The sequence below is a fragment of the Diuraphis noxia genome, unplaced genomic scaffold, assembly GCF_037042655.1.
Source record: "Diuraphis noxia isolate RWA-SAM2 unplaced genomic scaffold, SU_Dnox_SAM2 contig0004, whole genome shotgun sequence".
In the NCBI taxonomy this organism is placed as follows: Eukaryota; Metazoa; Arthropoda; class Insecta; order Hemiptera; family Aphididae; genus Diuraphis; species Diuraphis noxia.
In genome coordinates, this window is record NW_028301714.1 from 50,967,513 (window position 1) to 50,994,001 (window position 26,489).

General features: G+C 25.3%; 2 protein-coding genes across 4 annotated transcripts in view; one reads left to right on the forward strand and one right to left on the reverse strand.

Annotated features, from left to right (window-relative positions):
- Positions 1-4,739: 4,739 nt before the first annotated feature.
- Positions 4,740-6,209, reverse strand: LOC107166843 (uncharacterized). 2 transcript variants are annotated; one of them, XM_015515658.2, is made up of 3 exons: positions 6,036-6,209; positions 5,516-5,902; positions 4,740-5,457 (listed from the first exon to the last, which is right to left on the reverse strand). In XM_015515658.2, the coding sequence occupies exons 1-3, from the start codon at positions 6,040-6,042 to the stop codon at positions 4,985-4,987; spliced, it is 867 nt and encodes a 288-aa protein (XP_015371144.1). In that variant the 5' UTR covers positions 6,043-6,209; the 3' UTR covers positions 4,740-4,984. The 2 variants fall into 2 exon arrangements, with proteins under 2 accessions (XP_015371144.1, XP_015371142.1); XM_015515656.2 differs by having other exon boundaries at positions 5,516-6,209.
- Positions 6,210-10,416: 4,207 nt separating this feature from the next.
- The window catches only part of LOC107166847 (uncharacterized), a 47,413-nt gene continuing 31,340 nt past the window's right edge, over positions 10,417-26,489 (forward strand). Inside the window, exons 1-2 of one of the 2 annotated variants that reach the window (XM_015515664.2) lie at positions 10,455-10,565; positions 11,525-11,546. The gene's annotated coding sequence lies outside the window, so the exon portion shown is untranslated. Of the gene's footprint in view, positions 10,566-11,524; positions 11,547-26,489 lie in introns of both variants that reach the window. The other variant, XM_015515663.2, reaches the window with a different exon arrangement.

A 26,489-nucleotide genomic window follows, 5' to 3' on the forward strand; every position in this document is an offset into this window, starting at 1 on the left:
TCCCTAAGAAAATTTACAAACTCTCCACTCTGGCTGAGAAAAATTATGGTCAAATTAAATATGTACCGGGTCAGTGCGAGTGTGGTTAGCAAATGCAAGTTAAATATCTATGGTAAGTTGAATTTATTTTTGACTAAAACATCGCATTTATTATAGTAATATATAATTTCATCATATTTTATTTATTTTTGTAATTTATCCCCACATCTGGCTCAGTTAGATATCTTTGACTTAACTTGGACAAGCACCTCACTTGGAATAGCCATATCCGTACAAAAAGACTTGCCTTAAACGACCGTCTTCGCAGTCTACGAACGCTACTTACAAATAACAAACACTCCAGTTTAAAAACTAAAGTTCTTATGTATAAAACATTACTCAAACCTCTTTGGACATATGGTCTTCAACTATGAGGTACAGCAAAAGCGTCCAATACTAACAAAATTCAACAATTTCAGAATATTGCTTTTCGGAAAATTACTAATGCTCCACCCTTTGTTTCGAATTACACTATACATAATGGCCTGTCAATTAAAACCGTGACAGATGAAGCTATACGTTTCTACAAAATCTTTCATGCCCGGCTGCAAACAGTGCAAACACACCAAAACCCATCACTCATTAAAAAACTATCCGCCCATGCAAACATTACCTGGCAACCCCAAGCGTCGATTATAAAGGAGTTGGTGCCGTGACTTGCTAGGAAACTAATATCAAAAATCAAAAAAAAAAAAAAAATAGAAAATGAATCAGTATTAATTATAAATTAACTAGTTTCATACACCTTCCAGTCAAGTGCCTTTAATGGATGACTTCTTACTCATGTACACGTGTATTATTGTAACCCTTATCAAATATGCTAAATGTACATAATTTTACAGATTGTATATATTATTGTGTAAAAAAAAAAAATTTGTAATTGACGTTAGAGTCAATACTAGATTTATTACTTGACGTAAAACGTTGCGTGCATTGGTTCGTAAATAGTGATCTAAATACCTAGGAAATAATTTACAATATAATCTAAATATTTTGATAATGTCAATGTGTAACGTGTGTAATAAATTAAAATAATATACATATAAATTAAAGTTCCCACGAATATAAAATAACTAAAATTGTTTTTTTTTTTAATAAAAGCCAATTTTATCAAAATTTAAACGTCAAATATCTGTATTCAATATTGACAAGTATTTTGTATTTATCAACAGGTAGTAAAATTCTAATTGGTTTACTTACGTACAGTCCCCATTTCACAGAGTATTAAAATATAATTTGAAATTTGCTTCTTAATTTAAATTTATGTTTTATTTGAAATACTATAAGTTTTTATAAAGATCGTTATATGGTGTATGGAGTTCAATGGGATCATGATTTGTGGAAAAAATAAACTAAATAATATACAGAATATCCCGCAAGGATTTACGCATTACGATATCTCCTGAGATACTAAATATATCATAAATCTGTTTTTTTTTTTATTATTATTATAGACTCACGTAGACAAGAGCTTCATGTAACTTATTTTTTAATTATTAAAAAAATAAAGATACCTATTTTATAGAATTTATTTTTCTAAAAATTTTGACCTTTCAACATTTAATTTTCATTAATCTCAGGATTTTTAATAATTTTTTAGTATATAGGTAAAACGGCAAAAGACTGGTTTTTATCCGGGCGGTAAGTCCCCCTCTACGGCTAATGGGTATATCCTCACGGGACACTCTGTAGTCTATATACAGTGAACCAAAAGAAACGTCCCCAAAGAAATCAAACAGGAAAAAAATCTTCTGCTGACATAAAATTAATTTCACGTATGAAAAATTTTGACTTACACGGTTACACTTTAATGCTTTAGGTGTGTACCTATACTCGTAATGTATGCTTATTGAATATTATTCTTTCTGTAGACACTTGAATAATTTTTAAGTAACTCAAACGGTTCTGATGTAGATAAGTTTTATTAATATAAAATTTACAAGCAAGTAACAATATACAGTTTAAATGGTTGGTTCTTATTTGAAAATAAGGAGCTTGATAATATGACACTCCTTATGTAACATTAAAATCTAACAGAATAGAAATATGTTCCTTAAGAGGACGTTACCCCCGAATGTATGTCTCCGTCTTACAAGTGCGTGACATAACAAATTTTACGCATAACACATCAGGTTTAGCTCCGTTAGTTTAAAATTTAAAACGAGTTATGAGTATTTTAAAATTGTAAGTGAAAAATATTTATAAAATACTCATAACTCGCTTTCAAATTATAATATAATAAAAATCCTATGATAAGCCTTAGATAATAATGTTACCTTTAATTTTTATGAGAGATCATTTCACTCTTAATTTTAAACCAACGAACCTAAACCTGATCTGCTGATCCTAAAATTTGGTATGTTGCGCACTTGTAAGACGGAGGTAACATATGCGGGTGTAGTCTTCTTAAATTGGTGAATTGGGTAGGTCAAATTCTCAGTAGTTTTCAAAAGCGACAAGAAAAACACAAAAAAAAATTAAGGAAAACAGGAATTTTTACGCAAAATCAATTTTAGATATTGGTGTAACTCTAAAACAAATTACCGTAGACACATTAAGTTTTCACTGAATGTTTATGCTGGCATTTTCTATACTTGATAAAATTTTCAAAATACTTCAAATCTTTTTTAGTTATTTATAAATATTTGAAAATTTAAATCTTTTTAGTTTATTATAAATGACAATAACATTTTATTCGTTCGGTAAAAAAGCTTCAAAATAATGTAACACAAGGCTTCTAATATATTGTTATAATGTTAGTTAAAAAATAATAAATATATAGTAGCAATTTTTATTTAATAAGCATATTATTAGAAAGTTCAAATTTTGATAAAATGCGGAAAAATCACGAAAATTTGCAATTTTTTTAGTTTTAGAAATTCATAAAATTTATCTTATTAAATCTACCATTTGAAAATTCAACCTAATCTAACCTAATAAGATTCTTTATAAGTCTGTCCAATTTTATCAAATAAAAAATTTGTTTCGCATTTGAATATTTTACATTGGATATTCAATATTCATTCAATTTTTCTTGCACTGATATTTTATTATTATTCAAAAACTAATAACTGCGGAAACTTGATATTTACATCATATTTTTATTCTATTAATTCCTATACTTGATAAAATTTTTAAAGTAAAATAATTTTTATGTAATTTATAGACATTTGAAATTTGTATTTTTAGTTTTTGATTTTATACATGTCTATAAAATTTTATTCATGGGTAAAAACACTTGAAATTTATTATAAGGTGCCCCATAAGTTGATGTAATGGCAGTTGGAAAATATAAAAAATACATTGGCTTGCTTTTTTTTTTATAACTGTTTAAAGTTAAAATTTTGACAAAATTTATAAAACATTTAAGTTTAATAGCTAAGGATTGAAAATTTAAAACAAGGTTCCGCGTAAGTTTTAATTCTGTAACAAAAAAAATCTAAAAACTGTACATCCACCGTTTTTTTTTTTTTAGTTATTTCAAGTTTGGATGAAATTACATTTTACATAACCAGAAATAATAATTTTAGTTATATTGTTGTTATTTTAAAATATTATTTGTGGGTACTTGAAATTTCTAGAGTAAACTATATATTTTAATTTGAATAATTAATGTTGTTAATGACTGAGTAAGTCGGGTACATAATGAATTTGATTTGATGAATTTATCTTATATGTATCTAGCCAAATTTTTTTTTTTTTTAATAACAGTATAATTAATATAGCATCCTTAGACTGACAAACCGTATCCACTCAGAATCAATTGTTTTTCGTATACAATGATATTTTATCATTGAAATTTAATTTAATACCATCCATTAAAGTAACCCACTTGTGAACTACTGTACAGCAGAGTAACATCCACTTACCCGCTTTTTAATGCTGAAAATAAAATTATTCAATATTATTACCTTTTTTTGTTTTGGAAAAACGTTAAAAATTATTATTTGAGTTAAGAAGTTGAATTTTTAAGATATCAATATTTATTTGGAGTAAATTTATTCAAAATGTAATAACTTTTTTCAAAATATTATTTTTGAAAATTATCGGACAGGTTAGGGCCAGTTGTACCGTCTCTGATTAAAGTTAACCGGAGTTTAATTGGCCGAATTTGCACGGTTAAATATCTGTTATCAGCTGATTAAACGTAATCGAAGTTTAACCGTAGACGGTACAACTGGCCCTTAGACTTAAATTATTTGGTATCCATAAAATGTTTATCAAATGATCAAATTTTTATTTTCCATTAGTCAGGTTTTTCTAACACGCTCTGTACAATACAACTTAAATCTTTCAAAACTTTTAACCATAAATAATGTTTGATTACATAACCATTAACCATGTTTTGTTTTTTTAACATATTGAATGTAAATTTAAAACGTAGTGACACAAATAAACGGGTGTTGAACTTGTTAAATTAGTTTGATAATGATTTGAATGGAGACATTATCCTTTTAAAAGTTAATTTATTTTTGTGTATTAAATAAATTGTAATACAATGTATATTATAATATGACTGTTAAATAAAATGCATACTTTAATTTATGGTATCTTTTTAAGATAAATTGTGTTTTCAATTATATTTTTAATGCTTTTAACACTTTTTTACTAATTGCACGAGTTTAAAAAAAACTACAAGCCTTATAATGAATAAAAATACCCAAAATGTGATAGGGGAATTTCAAATTAAAAAGCAGAAGTTTTCGTTTGATATATATTTCAGGATCATATACAAGTAAAATTTACTAATTTATTCGCTGATATTTATAAAAAAAAACACACAAAGGATATGTATAAGGTAATTGTGTAAATATTAACTCAAAATTAAATTACATTTTTTACACAGACAAAAATTGAAATAGATGTGTATTGCTTATAATATATTATATACATCAATACAAAAACGATTAATTAATATTATATACATTAAAAGATAGTCAGATTACTAAAGTGATGAGTATATATTAATTGACGCATCATCAGATACTGACACCATTTTATCTCCAGTAGAGTTATATTTCACACACCATACTTTGTCTTTATGTTCTTTTAAAGTGTTTAAACAACTACGATTGGCTACATCCCAGACTTTAACTGTATTATCAGCACTGCCCGAAACAAAGCTTTTACAGTCTGGTGAAAAGTCCACACTTAGTACCCATGAACCATGACCAGATACAGTTCCCAATACTTCAGCATGATGTACTGCATAGATTTTCATTTGACCATCATCTGCTCCTGTTAGTAAGTATTTTGAATCTGACGAAAAGCACAATGATCGAATTGGCATAGCATGTCCTTCAAGAGTGTGAGTAAGTTTGCCGGACAAAACATCGAAGACATTAATGATACCATCAAGAGCGCCACATGCTATGTATTTGCCATCTGGACTATAAGCAATGCTTAATGTAAATTTTCCTATTCGATAAAAAAAGAATATTAATTTTACATTTATTATCTAAATTTATTAACATACCTCTTGTATCAAATGTTTGTTCTTGTTTTCCTGTTTCAACTCCAAACAAATTAATTTTACCAGAATGGCTACCAGAAATAATGTAGTTGTCATCTGGTGAAAATGCAATCGTCCACAATTCAACAGGCCCAATTGAGAATGTTTTTATTTTTTCTCCCGTTGTAGTGTTCCATAACATTAACGTGGAATCTAATGCACTGGATGCAATAATTGATGCATCTGAATTCAGTGCAACAGATATTACACCTAGTGTGTGTTCACTAAGAGTTTTGTCAAGATTGAGATTGGTCGCCTTATCATAACTCCATATTTTCACAGTTTCATCAATGGAACCAGTTACTATACAGTCTGATGAAAGTTCTTGTACTTCTTCGTCAGATTCATCACCTTTATCAAAATCGTCTCGATCTATAGTTTTTATAGTTCGCAATTCACCCCAATCGCATGCCCAAATACTATCGTCGTGAGCATTACTGTGTTTGTACGCTAACGTATGCATGATGTAACTAAAATTACTCACCTGACATTCAATTTACAAACAACTTAAACAATAATTATATGTACAACATTAAGAAACAATTAAACGGTATAAATATTTCTAGAACTTATAAGTACTCGAACCGGTAAATTAAATGTATATTTTGTAAGAATTTTTTATTATTTTTTTATGCTTATTATTGTAAATAATGTAAACATTGTGATTTTTTTTGTTAACAGTGTTTTTCAAATAAAATGTTTTACAACATAACCTAGAATTAATGAACAATGTTGCCAACTGTGTGTTACATTATTATTGTGAGAAATATAAATTGTAAGACGGCGTATTAGCTATGCAATTTAGCTACATGCATGTCCTGGTGCTTAATTTTATTTTTGTTGATGTTTATAATGAAATCAAATTGAAATCAAAATTCAGTATAATATAGTATTATAAAAACGGCAAATGCTCCTACATTTCATTCTTCGGATTATAATTAAAAGAGTAGACAATAATTCCAAATTGCTAGTCTTACCACACATATTATTTTTCTATATAGATGTAGCAATAAAATATAAAGAATCGATTAAGGATGTATATAAAAAAAATATAGTTTAACATCATTCAAGATTTATTTTGTCCGATAGAAAAAGCAAACTAGAGTAATAATACTCTATTACAGTAAACACTAATAACCTATACGTTTTTCTTACAAAAAACTCTGTAATATAGTTTAATTTTAAAATAAGATAATAGACGTTCAGCAAAGTAAAATTTATCTATTGGATCAATTGATAGTTGATAGAGATGCAGATTACGCGGGTTTACGTGGGTTTACTTTGAGTCTTGTTTAAGCCTTTTCTGCTAAGGTAGTAATGGTTTATTGATAAAAAGAACATTTATTGTTATAGTCAAAAAATAATAAAGAATTCTTATAATTGCTGTACAAACTAAATGATATGATTTATATACCATGCAGGTGATCTATCGACTATTCGGACTAGTACCTAGTTAGTAGTATCATAATTCATATTAGTTATCACTTCTAAGTATTTAAAATTTAGATGATCAAAGTGTAAAGGTACATAGTTACTGCTTAAAATGTTGGTCTACTAGTCTAATCGTCAAAATTCATCGTGATATAACGATTTAAAATTATGTAAAAGATATATTTTCAAAAACGTCAGTGTTTTCTAAAATAATGAATGCCTAAAGTTAAATGAATCATTCCGTAAAGCTAATATCGTTTTTATTTATAAATAAATGTCTTAGAAATTTAAACGATATTTAATTTGTAATTTAAAGAATGAATATTACAAAGAGAAATAAAATAAAATACATTTTTTTTAAATTATAATAGGAATCATTTTTAACTGAACTCAGACTAATATTTTAGATTCTGAATCAAGCAAAGAATGTGTTAGATTGTATATTTGTTTGTTTTTTATTTGGACACTATTTATTATATCAAAAAAGTTCCAAGTAATAAATTATTACTATCTATTCAAAGTTGAGCTTATAGGTTGAATTTTGAACATTTCAACAATTATAAGGAACATTATCCAATTCGGACGAATGGAAAACTAAATATCGATAATCTTTTAATTCTGAATAGTGTTAAACGCACACCGAGAGTGCAGCGCATAAACGAATCTTAGATTCATATTTTAAGTTCGATGATACATCGTTATTGCTTATAAACTTATAGTAATTAAATAGTAATATACCATAATATATTACTATTTAATACTATTTATTGGTATAATATACCATAATCTTAAGCCAAAGTTACCAAACTTGATGTGTTAACTATTGGATTTTTAGATATTTGTATCATATCTGTATCCTGTACAAATATTCTTTATGGTAAAATTAAAAATTTTAAAAGTGAGTGAGCCAGGCACTAGTATACGATGTAATACATACAAGTATTATATAAGATCTCTTAATTAATTTAAAATTGATTATAATTATTTTAATGGAAAATTGCAAATTTTTAACCATAACTGATGAATTGATTAATCGATAACAACTTACAATATTATATAATCTATATATTTAACATATGCATAAATATATTGGATTTGGATTCGAAACAATTTTATAGGGCAACCATCTTATATTTCATTATTAATATACGTTATCGTATTGAAGTTCTGTCTTTTTAAATTTTAAACATGTTCAAACACTATACTTTAAAATACTTAAATCTTTATAATACCATTGAAGGAGTATTCTGTGATGATACGATTTATTTTTTCAATTGAGAACCACACTTTTTTTAGCTGTAAATATTGAAGTAAGCAAAGAATTTTTTTCTAAATATTGATGCATGATAATGTTAAAAAAAAATTGTAATGCTTCCTATAGTTTTTTCTTAGTTATTAAACTTTATGTTCTGAAACTTAACAAGTACAAGGATAATTAATGGTTTTACATTAAAATATAAAATAGAAGAAATATTAAGTTTAGTACGTTTTTAAGTAAGTATTATTATATTTCGACAAAGGTATTTACAATATTAAAAATATTATATTTTTATATTACAATTAATACCCAGATAGTTAATATTTACAATAAATTATAATGGTAAAATCACCATAGCATCCATAATTCATAGTTTTAAACCTACACCTAATACCTATTACATTGAAGAATTCATCAGTTTTTTATTTTTATTTATAATGTGCATATCATTTTAATATAATTCCCAAGCTACTTGTTCGAATCTTGCTTTATTTATAGCATCAAAAAAAAATAAAACAATATGCTTAATAATTGCGATAAAATTATGCAGGTTCTCATTTGAAAAAATGCATTTTCATTGACACAGAAGTGAAGGATTTATCACAATCCTTAAATTAAATAAATATTATACACTTATTGTACTTAATTTGTATAGATTGTATAATTCAAAAAAAAAAAACATATTATGAGAATTTTAAAATATGGTCTTTAAGTAAATATATTTAAAAATTCTAATAATCAGAATTTGAAAAAAAAACATTATTAAAGAAAAAATGGGAGTGAACATGGGGCTTTGTGAGCATATATAATACATACATATGTATATATATATGTATAAGTAATCGAATAAGACCCACTCTGTTTATAATTTGATTACTATTCTCAGGCTCCCGAGTAAATAATAGGTTTTGATTGATCAGAATAAGGATGAATTAAAGAGCTATACAGATATAGAAACTTAAAGTCCTAATTTTAAATATGTAGCTATACAAGACTTGAGAAATTATTTATTACAAAAATTAATCTTCTACTAGTGATCTTTCGGGGTCTTTTTCTATCTCCGAACAATATTATAAGGTTTATTACATAATCATATTACTTAATCACCTAATTACTTACAAGAAAAATATTGTGTAAAGAATAAAAGTAATACATTATAAGGTTAATAGAAAAATTATGAATATTCATGGTTTGTAATCGCAAACTCGGGTTACTCTTCTATAACAATAATATTCTTCTTCTTCTTATTGTGTCCGAGCTATAGTATAGATGCTTTGTTTATCATATTCCTTTTCTACTCCATTGATTGGCTGATTGTATAGCCACGTCAGTTGCTTCCGCCAGATCTTCAGGTGTGCATGACACCGAGTTTAGGGGACATACGAGTATATGTTGTTCCGTTTGTTCACTTCCACATTCGCAATCTGTGGTTTCTGTATTGTATCTCCACTTACATAAATTTTTCTTCGTTCGGGCAACACCCACTGGGTGTCATGGTGAGATCCGGCACGCGGCGTCCACTGCATAGCGATTTAATCCAGATCTGGACATGTCGCTATCTAATCTCACCACCACCGGGCGAATAAAGAATAATATAATTGAAATTATTTAATATATCAAAATAATACGGTTAAAAATTGTTTATAATTTGTATAAAATAATATAATAAATATATATATATATATTTCAAACAATTTTTACTTCCTTTAAGTATAGCTTGTAAATAATTGTGTTAACAGCTATTAATTTATTATTCTGTACCTATACATCCTGCCAAATTGCGCACATTAACCAATTCCAAAATCCTTAAATTAATAATAAATAATAAATAGCAAACGATACGTGTGCACTTATTAATTAAATAAATGCAAATAGAATTATACCTACAAACTTCATATACTCATATTGTTCTATAAGCCTTTCAACAATAATGATCGACAAGAAAAATAATCATTTCATTTTTTATAATAATTTTATAAAAGTACTCACAGTACAGTGAACATGCGTCGTGACAACGACACAACGTGCATATACGTTGTACGTTGTACGTTGTACCTACTTTATGTACATGTGAAATTATGAGGGCGAAAAAAAGTACACGCACACACATCTCGCCGCGTGTAAACACACAAATTCGTTATTATCGAGTTTGTCGTCGGCGCCGAAGTGTGACGTCAGGTCATACTGTTGTGTTTTCATGTGGGTGGATGGGCGGATCGTAGGTTGCCACCTGTTCAAGAGAACAGTATAGTTGCAGCCCGAACGTTCAACCGAGAATTCGCCACTTGTTGGATTTTGCTGTGGATCGTGCAATCGTAATCGCAAGTAAGTCTTAAATTGTTTATTCCATTAAACATATATATTTTTTTACTTTTATTCAATGAATGGACAATTACATAAATATAATATAAGAGTAATAATACAACGGTTTAATTTAAACCGGCTCATTGATGCATTTTAAATGCCTGCAGTAGTATGGCGTGAAAATCAAAATTGGTACACAATAAGCATAATAAAATAGCAGTCAAGTGAATGATTTTAGTCAAATTTAATTATTTAAAAGCTACAAATAATATTTCTATTATAAAAAAAAAAACTAATACAGTTTTTTTTATTAAATGTAATTAGGTACAAAATCGATTATTAAAATAAAGATTTTATTCGAAGCCTTTTCAATGTTTAATGAATAAATACATATTTTTTATTCAATGTAATTATAAAATTGATTTTTAGTATAAATTAAAGATTTTATTTGAAGCCCTTTTAGTGTTTTCTGAATAACTTTTATAAATTAAACTAGTTTTGTACTAATTTAATTTTATATCTTATATGGATTCTTGGAAAATTTAAATATAAAACAAAATTAATGTAATGTCAAAAAAATATGTAGGTATATAATATGTTTAAGAATATCAGAACTCTGAAGCCAAAACTCATTTTCTCTAATTAATTGTTTTTTTTTAATTTACACGTATCGGCGTCATTACCATTTTAATAATCGTTAAATTATAAAAATTATTTATAGACATTTTTAGGTACATTTATAAAGTAACTGTTTTCAATTCAAGTCTGAATGATAATAAAATAAAATATAAATTGAGTTTGGAAAATTATCCAATCGTTGTTATGAATAATGTAAATTGTTTTTACTAAACGCTCCATTAATATGTAAAAGTCGTATTAAATGTACCTATTTAAGTTCACAAATGAATAATTTAAATTTATATTATTTTTCTTCATGAGAATTATATTTATGTACTTACCTAATATTTAAAATAAAATAGGTGCATGTACAAAGTGGTTAATGTAAGTTTGACAAGTTATTCTAATATTTAACCTAAATGAGTAAATTGAGTTCTTCTTGTTTAAGTATTAAAAGTAAAATATACATTTAATAGAATTGCTCTGTTCATAAGAATTTACTTTTTTTGAAATAATTGCGTGCTCCTATTTCGTCTAATTTAAATATAATGATAATATTTCTTTTGTATTTGTATTTGGAGTCTAGAGTCAGTTTCTCAGTAATAAAGAAATATTATACGATTTTTTTTTTATGTAGTTCGTATTCTTTCCTTTGACTTCACCAAAATTTTCGTGAAAATCAAATAATTCTGGTCTTTGAAATTAAATATTTTATATTAATTGACTACTCAGAGTTAGACTGTCACGTAGGTATATAATAATGTTAAAAGTTATAAAAAAATATATGCCTAGAGACAGTGGATATTCCATAGCTTAAGCGTGTTGTGTTTCACGTAAATACGTAAAGATACCATTTATAACCCCTGGCCCCAAGGTAGATTAAAGTTACAGTTAATCCTTAGTCAGGCATTGATGTGATCATTTTTACGCTGTCCCGGTACAAGGGAAATATATTTAAATGTTACATTTATAAGATAGGTATATTCTGACATCGCTGAGTCAAATATGAATAAACTATTTATACTATTATTAAAATAAAATAAGCACATTAAAATAGTATATTGTAAATACTGTGTATAGTACTTAATCGGCTTTAATACAAATATATTTGATAAATAGATGTCTTAATCCAAAAATAATAATTACATTAAACTCATCTACGAAGGCATGTATATAGAGAAGCCGAATGACTTTGGTTTAATTAATTCGTTTTATAAACACGTTATTGCAAACTAAACTTAATAATTTCACGTGCAAACTTCCTGCATTTATTAATTATTTTTGATATGAATTTCTGATGTCTTATCCCATATCCCCTGAGGTAAGAGATGTGTTTCTTTACGTGAGAGGAATTGTAAAAAAACAGATTTTTTTATATAAAATAATTTATGTCTGGATAACTGTGCTGCTGTCAGAGCACGAGAATTAATTACATTTTGGTGAGCTTTTAATAATCACTGCAGCTAAATCCAAAACCCTACAGTGTACAACTGAAATGCTCGTCTGATATTTTTTAAATCAAGTTATTTTGGACTTAATTAAATACACCTGCCCAGATGAGGCTGTTTTTAATCTCAACATTTAAATTATTCTCCCCTTTTCGAAGAACCATATAATTTATATTAAACAATTTCCTACTGTATATAGAAAATATGTACAATACTATAATGTAAATATTTTTCGAACTGTTGGAGTAGATATTTTTATCTTTCCTAAAAAGTACATTTTAACGATTTTATCATTAAAGCGTTCAGCATTTCATTGGTTGAATAAACGTTTTCAGCATTAACATATTGTATACATAATATATTTATATTTTTAATTGAAATTTCGTATTGATAATATATTTATTATTGTGATAGTGTGATATTTATACTAGAATATATTGTGACTTTTATTAAAAATAAAAAATAAGACTAGAAAAAATATCACTGCCATGACACATAATATCCGGTCTAAGCTTCTATCCTAATACAAAAAAAACATTTTAAAGAGTCCCATAAAAGTTGTTTTATATTTTTAATGCTGTTTTATATGGCTGAAAAATGTTCAGATTTTCTTATGCTGCAAATTATAATGAAATTATATCACTTAAAGTCTTAAACAAACAATATAGACGTTGTTTATTGTTCCTTTTGTATAAAAAACTAAGCGAATTGAAAATGGAAATGTATCTTTTTACACCATACTTATTGTGTAATAAAATATTGTAATTAATATTGATACATAAAAAAGAAGTGAAATACTATAGAATAACACAGTTTTATAATTTAAAATATAGCATATTATGCTATCCGAAGTGGTATTATTTCAGTACTTAAACACAAATCTATAGGGAAAATGAACAATTACCTACCATCAGTATGTTTGGGGGTTATCTTTAATAACAAGTATATAGGAGTTATAAATCAAATTCAAAATGCTGAATGTGATTATTGATCTAAAAACATCGAATGAATTTCCGACCCCCATGTCCATTGTATACAGTATGTTTAATTAACATTAATCACGTATTATCTATCTCTGAATAAAACTTTAAGTGTTTTTGAAAATATAAAAATTTTAAATAATTTTCATTTATTAAAAAATAACATTTTTTAGAAAAAATTAATTTTTTTACTTTAATAATTGTCGGTTTATTAATAACCTACCATTTTAATTTTATATTTCTAAGATGAATATTCTTATGTGAAATTTCATATATCAAATTTTGAAAAATTAAATAGCTAGTAAAAAGTATTTAAATGGTTTAGTTAAATGGAGTGTAATAGTAGTCCACCGAAAAATAATTAACCGTCGAAAACCAATTTTAATACAAATAATCCCCCAAAAATGTTTAATTTTAAAATGTATTTTGTCAAAAAAATCAAAACTGAAACAATGATAATAATCAATAAAATACTTAAATAACACTTAAGATAAGTAATAATCGAAATTATAAGTTGTATGTAGCTCTGCTTATAAAAAAATGTAATCTAAAAAAAAAAGATTAACAGTTTAATAGCTTATAAAAACAGTTTTAAACATTAAACTATAAAATATTCAATTCAACAAAAAATCATATCCCTCATTGTACTTATATGAAATTACTTAATTAAATTATTTAACCAATTAGTTTTCAAATTGTCTACTTTATATTATTATGTGATTGATGGTATATTATTAAATTAGTTTAACACTTTGTTATACAATATGTGTTATAGAAAGGTAATCTACATATGTTTCATAAAAGGGTTACAAACAAGTCAAAAAGAGAAAAGTGTGATGACTAGCTTTTGTGTACATCATTTTGAAGTACCTATTTCAAAGTAACAGGCAATATTTTTTTTTTGATTTAATATTTATGGCCTGATGTTTTCTTTTTGGTATAAAATAAATTTATAGAACAAATATGAAATATAACTATTATGTTATATTATGAATACAAATTTGAATTTATTTGAATAAACAGTAAAAATGCACTCTAAATAATAACCTTAGAAATTTCACATTCACAGGAAATTTAAATTGATACATTTGACATTTTAAAATAATATAATATAATCAGTTTGATACATTATAAAAGATAGTATATGTAGAATGTTTATAATTAAAAACCATTTTAAATATATAAATATAGTAAATTGGATAGCCTAATACCGCTAGGGAACAACTAATATAACTAAATGAGAGAATTTATCGAACTTCAAAATTGTGATTTGTGCTACCTCACACCTAGTTAATTATATGTATAGGCTATAATACATGCTAGATTGCTAAACATAAAATTAAAAATAAAAGCAACACAATATATATCAACAATATTGTCAGTTTATTTATAAACATTAATGGCAGTATCTATAATAATTTATAAATAATTCCTAAATTAAAGATTTCATATTTATTTTGTTCTAACACTTCTAACTATAGGTAGACAATTATTAATTTGCCACGGAAGTAATGCGAAAGCAGTTCCGACGGTTTCGATCGTTATAAACCTGAAGAAAAAAAATGTAGACAATCAAATTATTTTTAGCAAATATAATTATAAAAAAAATATTCATTTTTAGATAAGTATACAAACTGTCCCTTTTAATATGTTTATACTATACTATAAATGATACTATCAATAATAAATAATAAGAACAGATTTGATTTCCAAACCAAAATTCTATCCATTCATATTAGTCGCTGGCCAAAAATGTTATGAAATTTGGAACTTTAAAGATTTAGAATTTAGATACACGAATTACACTTCTATGTATATATGACATATGTTATAACTTATATAACTTATATGGAGAAAATGCATCACTGGAATAAGAAAGTTGTTACACCATCATTATGTTAAGCTCCGAGTGCTTATGGATTAAAGCATAAGAAAAGCACAACAACCGAGGCTCTTGAGAAATGTTTTATAAGTTTCAGAATATAGGACCCCCACATGAACTAGGCACTTTTACAGAAATTCTTATGAATCCAATAGTTAAAACTATGGTAACAAATTAAATTTTACAAAATAAGGAATGTTTAATGCAGTCATGTCAATACTTGTATCGTTTTAGGTATTTGCTATTTGATACAAATAACAACCAACTTCAAATTACTCAATAGTCAATCGTAATCCAATTATATAGTTTAAACTTAAAAGTTGACAGGAATTCAATCATTTATAATACCGTAGTCAATTTCACACTTAGATAATCGAATCATGGACAATTAAAATTAGTTTCTCATAAATGATAAAATCAAACAATAATTTATCGTTTGAAGATTTTATATTATATACGCCTAATATTATTCTAGAGTTATGCAGAATACTATAAATATTTTAAGTACAACACTGTATGTGTATATACAAGTATACATCCAATACATACCGGTACACGGTACACGGTAGGTGTACCGATATCAAATATCGTATATATAGATAGGTATACAATATTATAAAAAATATTTACTTAAAATATAAAATTTAAATTATGTAGCAGAATACTATTATCTGTCTAATAATTGAGTGACTACCTATAATATTATTATACGATATTGTTACGTTAGTACATACGAAAATATAAACTCTAAGCGATATAACATGAATAAGATGATAGGAATATAATATTATGTTGAAATTTGTTTCGCGTTCAGTGTAAACATGCAAAGTTTACACACATCATGGTATTGCTGTTAATTCGAATACACGGACTAAGGATTTTAAACTTAAAATTATTGACCCAGTTTAATTCAAACTTTCAAACAGTTTAAAACAAATAGCGATTGGATTCAATCTGGATATCATAATATGCATAATATAACTTCAATGAAACCCATAACTCGTGCTATATTTTCTATGTAGTCTGGAATAATAATGAATAAAGTATTCTGAAATCAATATTATTACGATGTTTTACAATTTAACTACTCAATATTTCAAAATTTTTTAATGTTTTTAAAAATATCAATAAAATCAATATAAAACAAAATTCAAAAATAATTTATATTTATATCGTTACCATTTTTTAAGGTTATAACTATTTTGACACAATTATTTGAAACAATTTAAATATAAGGTTATTTCAAACCAGTGTTTGAAATTTGAGAAAAGGAGTGGATTAGCATAAATTGGTAGTCCTCGGCTCCACTAATTTAAGTTTTTTATACTTATTTAATTAATTAATGTACTTAATTAATTATCTAGGTAGATACTTATTTGAAATTAACGCTTATTCATAAAAAAATTCCAAAAATATTTTATTTCGGAATATATGAACTTAAAATTGTATGCGACCATTAAATGGTAAAAATATATGGTAATAGAAAATTTAATTTTTTCAAAAATGTTGTTTTAAGATGACTTCAACATGTATAAGTTTAAATGATAATTTTAAATATTTTTTGAAATAATGATTAGCTTGCGTTAAAATAATTAGACTGTATATATGAATTCATGGAAATCATTATATTGTTAAAATAAATCTAAATGTTTAACAAAAACTTTTATTTTATTTTATTTTTGTTCATTGATGTACGAATATAGTAGGTACCTACCATGTTTTTCTGTTTTCATAAGAATATTTCGTATTCTTATACCTATAATTAAAAAAAAAAACTAGAAACATAAATTGTACTCCAAACTCGATCATTTTCTTGCTGTATTCAAATTAAGTGCAATATTATATATAATTAATATATATATATTATACATGACGATGAGCCCTAAGATTATTGATGTATTGTTACTATCAACTTCTTCTTCTCTCTCTCTCTCTAGACTTCTAGAGGTTGTTTCAACACTAGTTTTTCATTTATGTGCCGTGGCTTCCCTCCCACAACAATACAACCGTCCCGTTAAACCCACGACCCTTTGTATACAACGGTCTTTTAGCGTTTAGAAGCTTAAAAAGCCTTTCTCATTTATCTCGGCGGGTAATAATAGTGGAAACTGATGTAATGTCGCACTGCGTGTGTAGGAGTAGGACAGCGGGTTACCGTGGCAACCAGATTTTCCACTATAAACGCCACCATATAGACGTTTATTATTATTATCATTTTTATTATTATTATGACATTTTATACTTGATCTCAACGTTGACCATGCACAATACACATGTACAAGAAAGCATCAAAACAATATCAAATAAACTTAAAGATTACGACTTAACGATAAATACTTTCATGAAGTAGGTACTTATTGAAATAATATTATGATGACGATGTCTTAATCTTATATTTTTATTTACGAATCACCAGATAATCAATAAAGTAATTGTATAGTTTAAGCGTTATGCTATGACTCATCATTAATTTTTCTCGAATTAATATTATTTCATTTTTAAAAATCAACTTATATTTGGCTTCACTTTAGTCGTATTTACTAAAGCTTCACGTTTATATATATATATATAGATAAAAACCACAAATAAGAAAATGTTAATATTTAATACAAACTATTTGTTTAGCTATATTTTCTAAATACGATGAATTTTAATATTATCGACTTGCTTAAATATTTTCATTTTTCATAAATCAAATAATTAAAACTACTCAAATATTATTGGGTATGTAATACATATTGTATTTGGTATTTTTTATTAGCATAATCGATGTAATGAAAAACCAAAAATAGGATCAGGCCACACCAACATATTTTGTTGGGAGTATATGTCTTTTCATCAATACATAATTATTTTTATTTGTGTTTATGGTACCTACGTTAAAAAAAATTTAGTGAGGAACTAATTGACTTAGAATAGATATTAAATTAAACATAAATAACGTATAAATCCAATATTGGCGTAAGAGTACCTATATTTTAAGTTATTAATAATATCCAGTGATGAACATTAGATTAAATATACTTGACAATGAAGTAAAGTTATAAATATTTAGTGATTATTTTTTTAACAGAATAACTCATTCCCTGCTATATATTTATAGATTTACTTCTGTTACCTATTATATTTTAATTATTTAAACATTCAAATATTATTATCTACTTGAATCAACCTATCATGCTACTATATACATACTATTAACTACTTATACAGATTTTATTTTTTTTTTCATATGTGTAAATTAAATTGAATATGGATGTACAAATAAAAAAGAAAAACTCATTAGATTTAAGTTGGTAACAAAAAAGATTTTTATCCTCGTAATTTATTGCTGTAATCGTATTGAAATAAGTTTGTCAATTCTGGCGGAGGTAATAAAACATCGAATATTTCCCATCTGTATTTTAAAATGCATATAATTTTTACACCGACAAATAACGATCTAGGGTTCTGACAATATGAAATATTACAAGAAATGTATTTTTGGTTGAAAAACTGTCTAGGTTTTTAAAAGTGCAAAGAAAGTATCCGATTTTGAATAGTTAATTTAGGCAAATGCTTCTGGTTTTCTCGTTAAAAACGATTTATAAGGGTCGCAGCGTTTCTTAGTGTAACACGAGATGATAACTAATAACAAATGATTTATTGTAGGAGGTATGTTATTTTTTTAAACATAATTGGGATATTCAATTATTTAGGTCATATAATAATGAATTTTCTCGTACTAACATCTTGCAAAATTTTAATACTAAGTCAAGAGTTATTGATACAATTGTATTTAAAAAGTAGTTAATATGATAGTAATCAATAATTATAAAGTAAGTTAATAAAACCAAACATTTAGGCATTTAATTCGATAATCACTTACGATGAAATTTCTTTACAACAGAAGCAAACATGACGAAACAAGAAAGTATCTAAATTCTATAATTCTATACATTAATTTATAATACTGTAATACACTTTTTAAATATTCGATGGTTAAAAAATACATACCTTACCATATATCTATCAATAATAGAATATGCTATAATAGTTAGGATACCCAATCCTTTGGGAAATGTCGCATAAGTAATATAGCACCAACTCTCTAAAAATAATATATTATATACGTATTTTTAGAATTTTGGACTGTTTTCAAGTAAAAATTAATATTCAATATTTTAATATTTACTTTTTTTTTTTTTTTTAAATATGACTTTATTGTGAAATATTACGATCTATACAGGGATGTACAATAAGTAATAATTATGGTGAAAAGAAAGAACAACTATAAACTAAAGATAACATGTTAGGAAATCTCTTATTAGAGACACCTAGTGGCTTTACAATAATATTTATTATAATGACATTTAATTTAAGCAATTTATAAAAATAATTATACTATAAAACAAAAAAGTAAAAATAATCAGTTACACATATTTATAATTATATATAACTATGTAACGGCTATAATAACTAATACATATATATCTAGCTACTATAATATAAAATCAAAGGCTTGATAAGATGGATGACCCTTATGCAAGTCCATAGTTTTTGACCGATGTTCATTAAATTGTTGTTAGTAGATTTAACAATAATACATAGTTATTATGATTGGATATGATTATAGAACTGTGATTTGTATTTGATCTAAATAACCCAAATTACTGTGTCAAATATCTGTACAGCTTATATTTAATGCAATTTAAAAAGGGGTAGATCCATGGGCATTTAATTTGTCACAGATAACGCCGTGCAGGATCAGCTAATATACTGATATCATAATTTAGATGAAAAGTTATTATTTTCATTATTGCTTACTAATATTAGCCAAGTATAATATACTATATATGATTTTTGAGAGACCGACTATCGTAACTAAAATCTTATCCTTAGCAATAAACGATGCGGTGTAAAAGATTGCGGATAGCTTTAAATCTTCTGCTAAAATAAATAAATAATAATAATATTGTACGAGGAAATCACTCATTAACTTAGAATTCACTTTTACCGTCTTAAAATTTATCATACGGTTACAATCAACTTATAGTCAAGATAAAAATGATCATATTTTTATTAGATAATGCATGGTATATTAGAATACAGGGTGTATCAGATATAGAACTGACTAAAAAAAAAAAATTATGCTAATTAAAAGTACAACAAAAATTGTGAAAATTATATAATTAATAACTAATTTAAGAAATACAGGGTATCCCAAAAAGATCTGAAATTCTTGACAAATGAAATAACTTTTGTTCTAATCAATATTTTTTAAAAATTTCTTTTAAATATAATCCATAGTCACTTGCGCTACATTTTTAGAATACATTTTTTATTTTTTAATACTGTAAATAAAAAACTTAAAAACTGATAAATTTTTTTTCGAAATATTCAATATAGTCTATTTGTAAATCTGATTTTTAGAAAAATTTATATGGTAAAAACACTTATTTAAGTCAAATGGCTGATTTTTTACAATTTTTTTAAATATCAATATTTTCGTTAGGTAAATTATAGTAATTTATAGTTTATACATCACATATTATTAAAATAAATACAATAAAAAATAATTAGATTTTAAAATGCACTTATTTAAAAATGTTCTTATAAAATATTTTTAAAAACTTTATTATTATTTGAAATTACAAGGTTTCTAACATAAACTAGATCGTAATTTACTTAGCAAAAATATTGATATTTAAAAAATTGTAAAAAATCATCTAATTAAATAAGTGTTTTTACCAAATAAATTTTTCTAAAAATCAGATTTACAAATTGGCTATATTGAATATTTCGAGAAAAAATTTTATCAATTTTTAAGTTTTTTATTTTCAGTATTAAAAAATAAAAAATAAAAAATGTATTCTAAAAATGTATCGCAAGTGTCTATGAATTATATTTAAAAGAAATTTTTTTAAAATATTGATTAGAACAAAAGTTATTTCATTTGTCAGATCTCTGTGGGACACCCTGTATACTCATTTCAGAAATAATATTTGAAAAAGTTATAATGCTCCAAAGTAATTTATGCAAAAAAATATTGATATTTTAAAAAACTCTAAAAAATAAACTAATTGATTTAGATAAATATTTTTACCATCAAAATATTTCTTTTAATTAAATTTACAAATTGGCTATTTTGAATTTTTTCAACAAAAATTTAATCAAATTTATATTATATTGTACGTCTAGCGCAATGGTCTCTTAATAATAAACAAAAAAAAAAATTAAAAAAATATTAATTAGAACAAAAGTTATTTTAAAAGTCAGTTCTATCTGTTACACCCTGTATAATATTAATATAAAATGGGTTTAAATACCATCAGTTCCAGATATTTATGAACATATTGAAAACCAATCCACGTCACTACTATCCCCGGTCTCCCATGTGCATCATGATTTATATATTCATGAAAAGTGACACAAATTTTACAATTTATATAGTTTTTCTTAGTCGTTGAGATCCAAATTTTATATCGTTATTCGTTAAGCGAACTAATGTAATCTATGTGGGTTCGGAATGTTACGAGTTATCTAAAGTCCTTATGACACACTATTTATATGAACTTCTCTGCTCTTGCAGAAATTTTGTTGAATGTATATAATCATTATTATGTACATCAGGGGTTTGAGGCACATCTAATATGACATTTCTGCGGGAGTGGGAGTTGAACTCTGAAACAAATATCAAACCAGTGAGACATTTTCTCCCTATAACACCAGCCTGTAATACAATGTTAGAAGAAAAACATTTATACTTAAATGGATGAACTACGAATATAAAAGTGTCAATATGTCATATTATACAGTTTTCGCAAATATTGTATAATATATAGATATATATAGTAATACTTAAATTTGAAAATATAGATGAATAAATGTATACTATACAAAATGTACAAAGGATCTGCTTTACTGATTTACTTATGTTGCTTACTTTGAAGTTTAAGCTTTTGACAAAACCATATGGTACTTATCATTGTTTTTAAATCGTATATTTACATTTAATAAATAACGTTGTATAATATTGTACAATGTACTTATATTTTAATCTATAGTACCTACTATTAACCATCAAGTGGCAACTTGGTGAGTGAGACAATAGTGACACGAAGTGTTAATGTTTTTTTAATTAGGTTTAATTTTTTTTTAAACGTTCTAGATATTATATTATATTTCACTACGTTTAAGGTAACACTATCTTATTTCAGTCATTTGGTAAAAATAAAAATATAGCATTGAGGTGAGGGAGTGTAGCTAACTTACAAATATATTATAAAATGAAGCGAAAAACACTTTTTCCTCGAATAAATATTAGATATATCAGTCAATAATACATTATGCTAGATTACGACATTGCAATAAAAAATGAAGAATTTAATTATGATTCCTCAATAAAAGAATAATTATATTATTCATTTATATATTATTTTATAGTGAGATATGTATCATACATTTAGCATTCTCAATATTATGATTAGGTATGAGTTTCATAGCTTATAGTCTGAAGAATATTTTTTTTTCTTTTGAATTTTAAAAATAATAGACACACCACTTCTTGGATTCAATATCAGGTAATAAAAAAATAGAAAATAATATTAACATTATTATATGCCCACAAAAGAATATTTTGTTAACATTAAATAATTCAAATAGACTATAATACTACATTTTATTATAAAAGCTTATTAAAATATAAATTTAATATCGGAATTAATTTAATTAATATTATAATATCTAAATAAATTTTACTAGGGGTATAAGTCATTAAAGTATCCTATAATTAATATAATATATATTTATTTGTTTTATGTGATATCAAATTTAAATTATGAGATATTTTAGAACCTTTCCTATGTTCATCAGTTTGTCGCATAGCTAGCTGGGAAGTGTCAAATCGAAAACGTCGAATGGATCGACCCTTCTTGTTTCAGACGTCATTTCGATTAACACACTTCATATCACGCATTTGTTTGAATATCGAAATAAGTCTTTTACAACATTTTAACGTTCATATGAAACTGTAGCTGTTTTGTAATTATTCGGAATAATAATTTCCTAATAGTATTTCTGCAACAATAATATATCTGGAAAAAAAGTAATTAGTAAAAATTAAATTAAATTCATGTGGGACAAAGGTACCTAATGATTTTTAAATTAATGATTTTTGACATTAAATATTCAAGTATATTAAGTATACGAAGTAGATCAAAGACTCCAGCCATAGTATATTAAAAACCATAACGTACAATATATTATTGGGTGATTTTTTTTATTACTAAAAATGTACTAACGTATTTGAAAATATTGATTTTACATGGTATGTGGAGTTACACAATAGCATTATTTTTTTCATAAAAAGTGATATTTTTATTGTTTTAAGTTTTAAAATATTTCATATTTCAATGGTCAGTATATTGTTTTTGAGAATGTTGTTTTATAAAAATATAATTTTGAACAAGTTATAATTTATATGTAGGTATCTATAATTTATTTCAAATGTTTAAAATAAGCTAAAAAAAAAAAACTACCAACATATTTCGAAAATTATATCTTGTCTAGATAATTGTATCATAAAATTTTGATAAAGTTCAATTATCTACAGCAATTCTTTATGAATTACAACAAGAATACAAAATAGTTTTTGTCGAAAACCGGTAATCTTTTACAATTATTTTAAAAAGTATGTACTTATATACCATGTAATACTTTTGATTTTCCAATATACTAACTAGATCCAATGTTACAAAAACGACACTCAAATTGTCTTCTCTACAAAACTTGATAACAGACATACACAAAAAAATTATTAAAAAATACGTTCAGAATCCAAAATTTTGTTTAATTTACCATTTATATTTTGTACTATTTATTTGTGTGGTAAATGTACACAGTTCTTATTAGTTGCTGACCCAACTTTTTATATTTTTTTAATGACATTTTTGTATCATGACTCATTTACTTGTTTATATTAAAGGGATTATAGTATAGGGTCAGAATTAGTGACCGGAGGTTGTGGCCTGTGGGTAATATAATTTACAGAGGGCTTGTTTAAATCGATAAACGTCAGCACACTCATTGATTAAAATATAATACAACTACCTAATATATTTAATATACTTATTTATTGGATTATTAGTATGACTGATAAATATAAATCATTTAATCATTTTACAAAAATTTGGAAAACAATATTAGATAGGTATTTTAAATTTTAAAAGGTGGACAAATGGGTTAGGCATATAAATTTTTGATTTTGACCCTAAAATGTACCAACTGCATTCACTTTTTTATCAGAAAAAATAGCGATGATGAAAATCGGAGTATTTTTACTATGCCTCAAATGATAATGATCAACAGAAAAAAACACACACACCATACAATACTACATTCATTTAAAAAATATATATAATATTGTTGACATTTTCAAATTTAAAACGATTAAGAGATTGAAAATGTAAGCAAATAACAATATCATTCGTTAAGATAATTGAGAATGAGAGGTTGTTAGATATATAAAATTGCAAAAATATAAGACAAGTACCTCTAGAAAAAAATCATAATGAAGTACATTCATAAAATCTGAATTTGAAAAATTTGTTTCATCATATTCAGTATTCATACATAAAAAGGTGGGTAAGACGTGGATGTCGCTCTGCTGTACAGTAGGTTACAAGTGGGTTACTGTAATGGATGGAATTAAATTTGAATCCAATAATATTATATCATTGTATACGAAAAACGATTCTGAGCGAAGACGGTTTATCTGTCTAGGATATATTATAGATTATTAAAAATTTTCAAATCTTAGATTTAAAAAGAAACATTTTTAATAATTTCTAGTTTAAAATAATTTGCGAATTTTCGTGATTTTCGTGATTTTTACATATGTTGTTAAAATTCAAACTTTGAATCCTTGTAAAAAAATTGTGCCAATATATTTCTTTTATATTTCACCTGCTATTGTAAAAATATATTAGGAGCCTTATATAAAATTTAAAATTCTTAGATATAAAAGGAAAATTTTTTATGAATTTCTAGCATAAAATAATTTGAACATTGCCGTAATTTTTACGTATTTAGTCAAAATTTTAACTTTAAATGCTTATAAAAAAAAATCGTGCTTACGTATTTTTAATATTTTTTAACTGATATTGTTACAATGTGTTAGAAGCCTTGTATTAAATTTTCAAGCTTTTCTACAGGACAAATCATTTTTTAGCGATATTAATTTAAAAAAAACTAATAATGAACGAACATTTCAAATGCCTATGAATAGTTCAACTTAAGTCGAAAATTTTTGAAAATTGCATGGTGGATAGAATATACTTATATAAACATTCGATGAAAATTTCATGTATCTATGTTCATTTGTTTTAAAATTACATCAAAAACCAAAATCGAATTTTTCGAAAAATGAGTGTGCGTAAAATTTCCCGTTTTCCCCTTAATTTTTAGTTTGTTTTTCTCGATTATTTAGAAAAGTATTAAGAATTTTTCACTTTTGACCCCCCAAAGTACCAACTAGATTCACTTTCTGATCGAACGAGGTACTGAAGTCAAAAATCGAATCATTTTTACTGCCCCAAAACGTGATGACAGACACAAAAAACAAAAAAAAAAAAACACAAACACACATGGTAAAATCAATACATTCATCGCTCCGCTCAGAATCTAAAATATGTTAGGAGCCTTGTATTAAATTTTCAAATCTTAGAATTAAAAAGAAAAACTTTTATGAATTTCTATCTAAGATAATTTGAACATTGCCGTAATTTTTACGTATTAAGTCAATATTTGAACTTCAAATGCTAATAAAATAAAATTGTGCCTATGTATTTTTGTAATTTTTTAATCACTATAAGAATAACTTATGAGGAACTTTGTATTACATTTTCAAGTATTTTGGCCAAAAAAAATTTATCGACACTTCAAAAGAAAATTTTCAGAAAAATTGAAAATTTCAGTTGTCTATAAATATCTTGAAAAAAGTCAAAATATTTTGAAAATTAAATCATGCAAAGAAAAC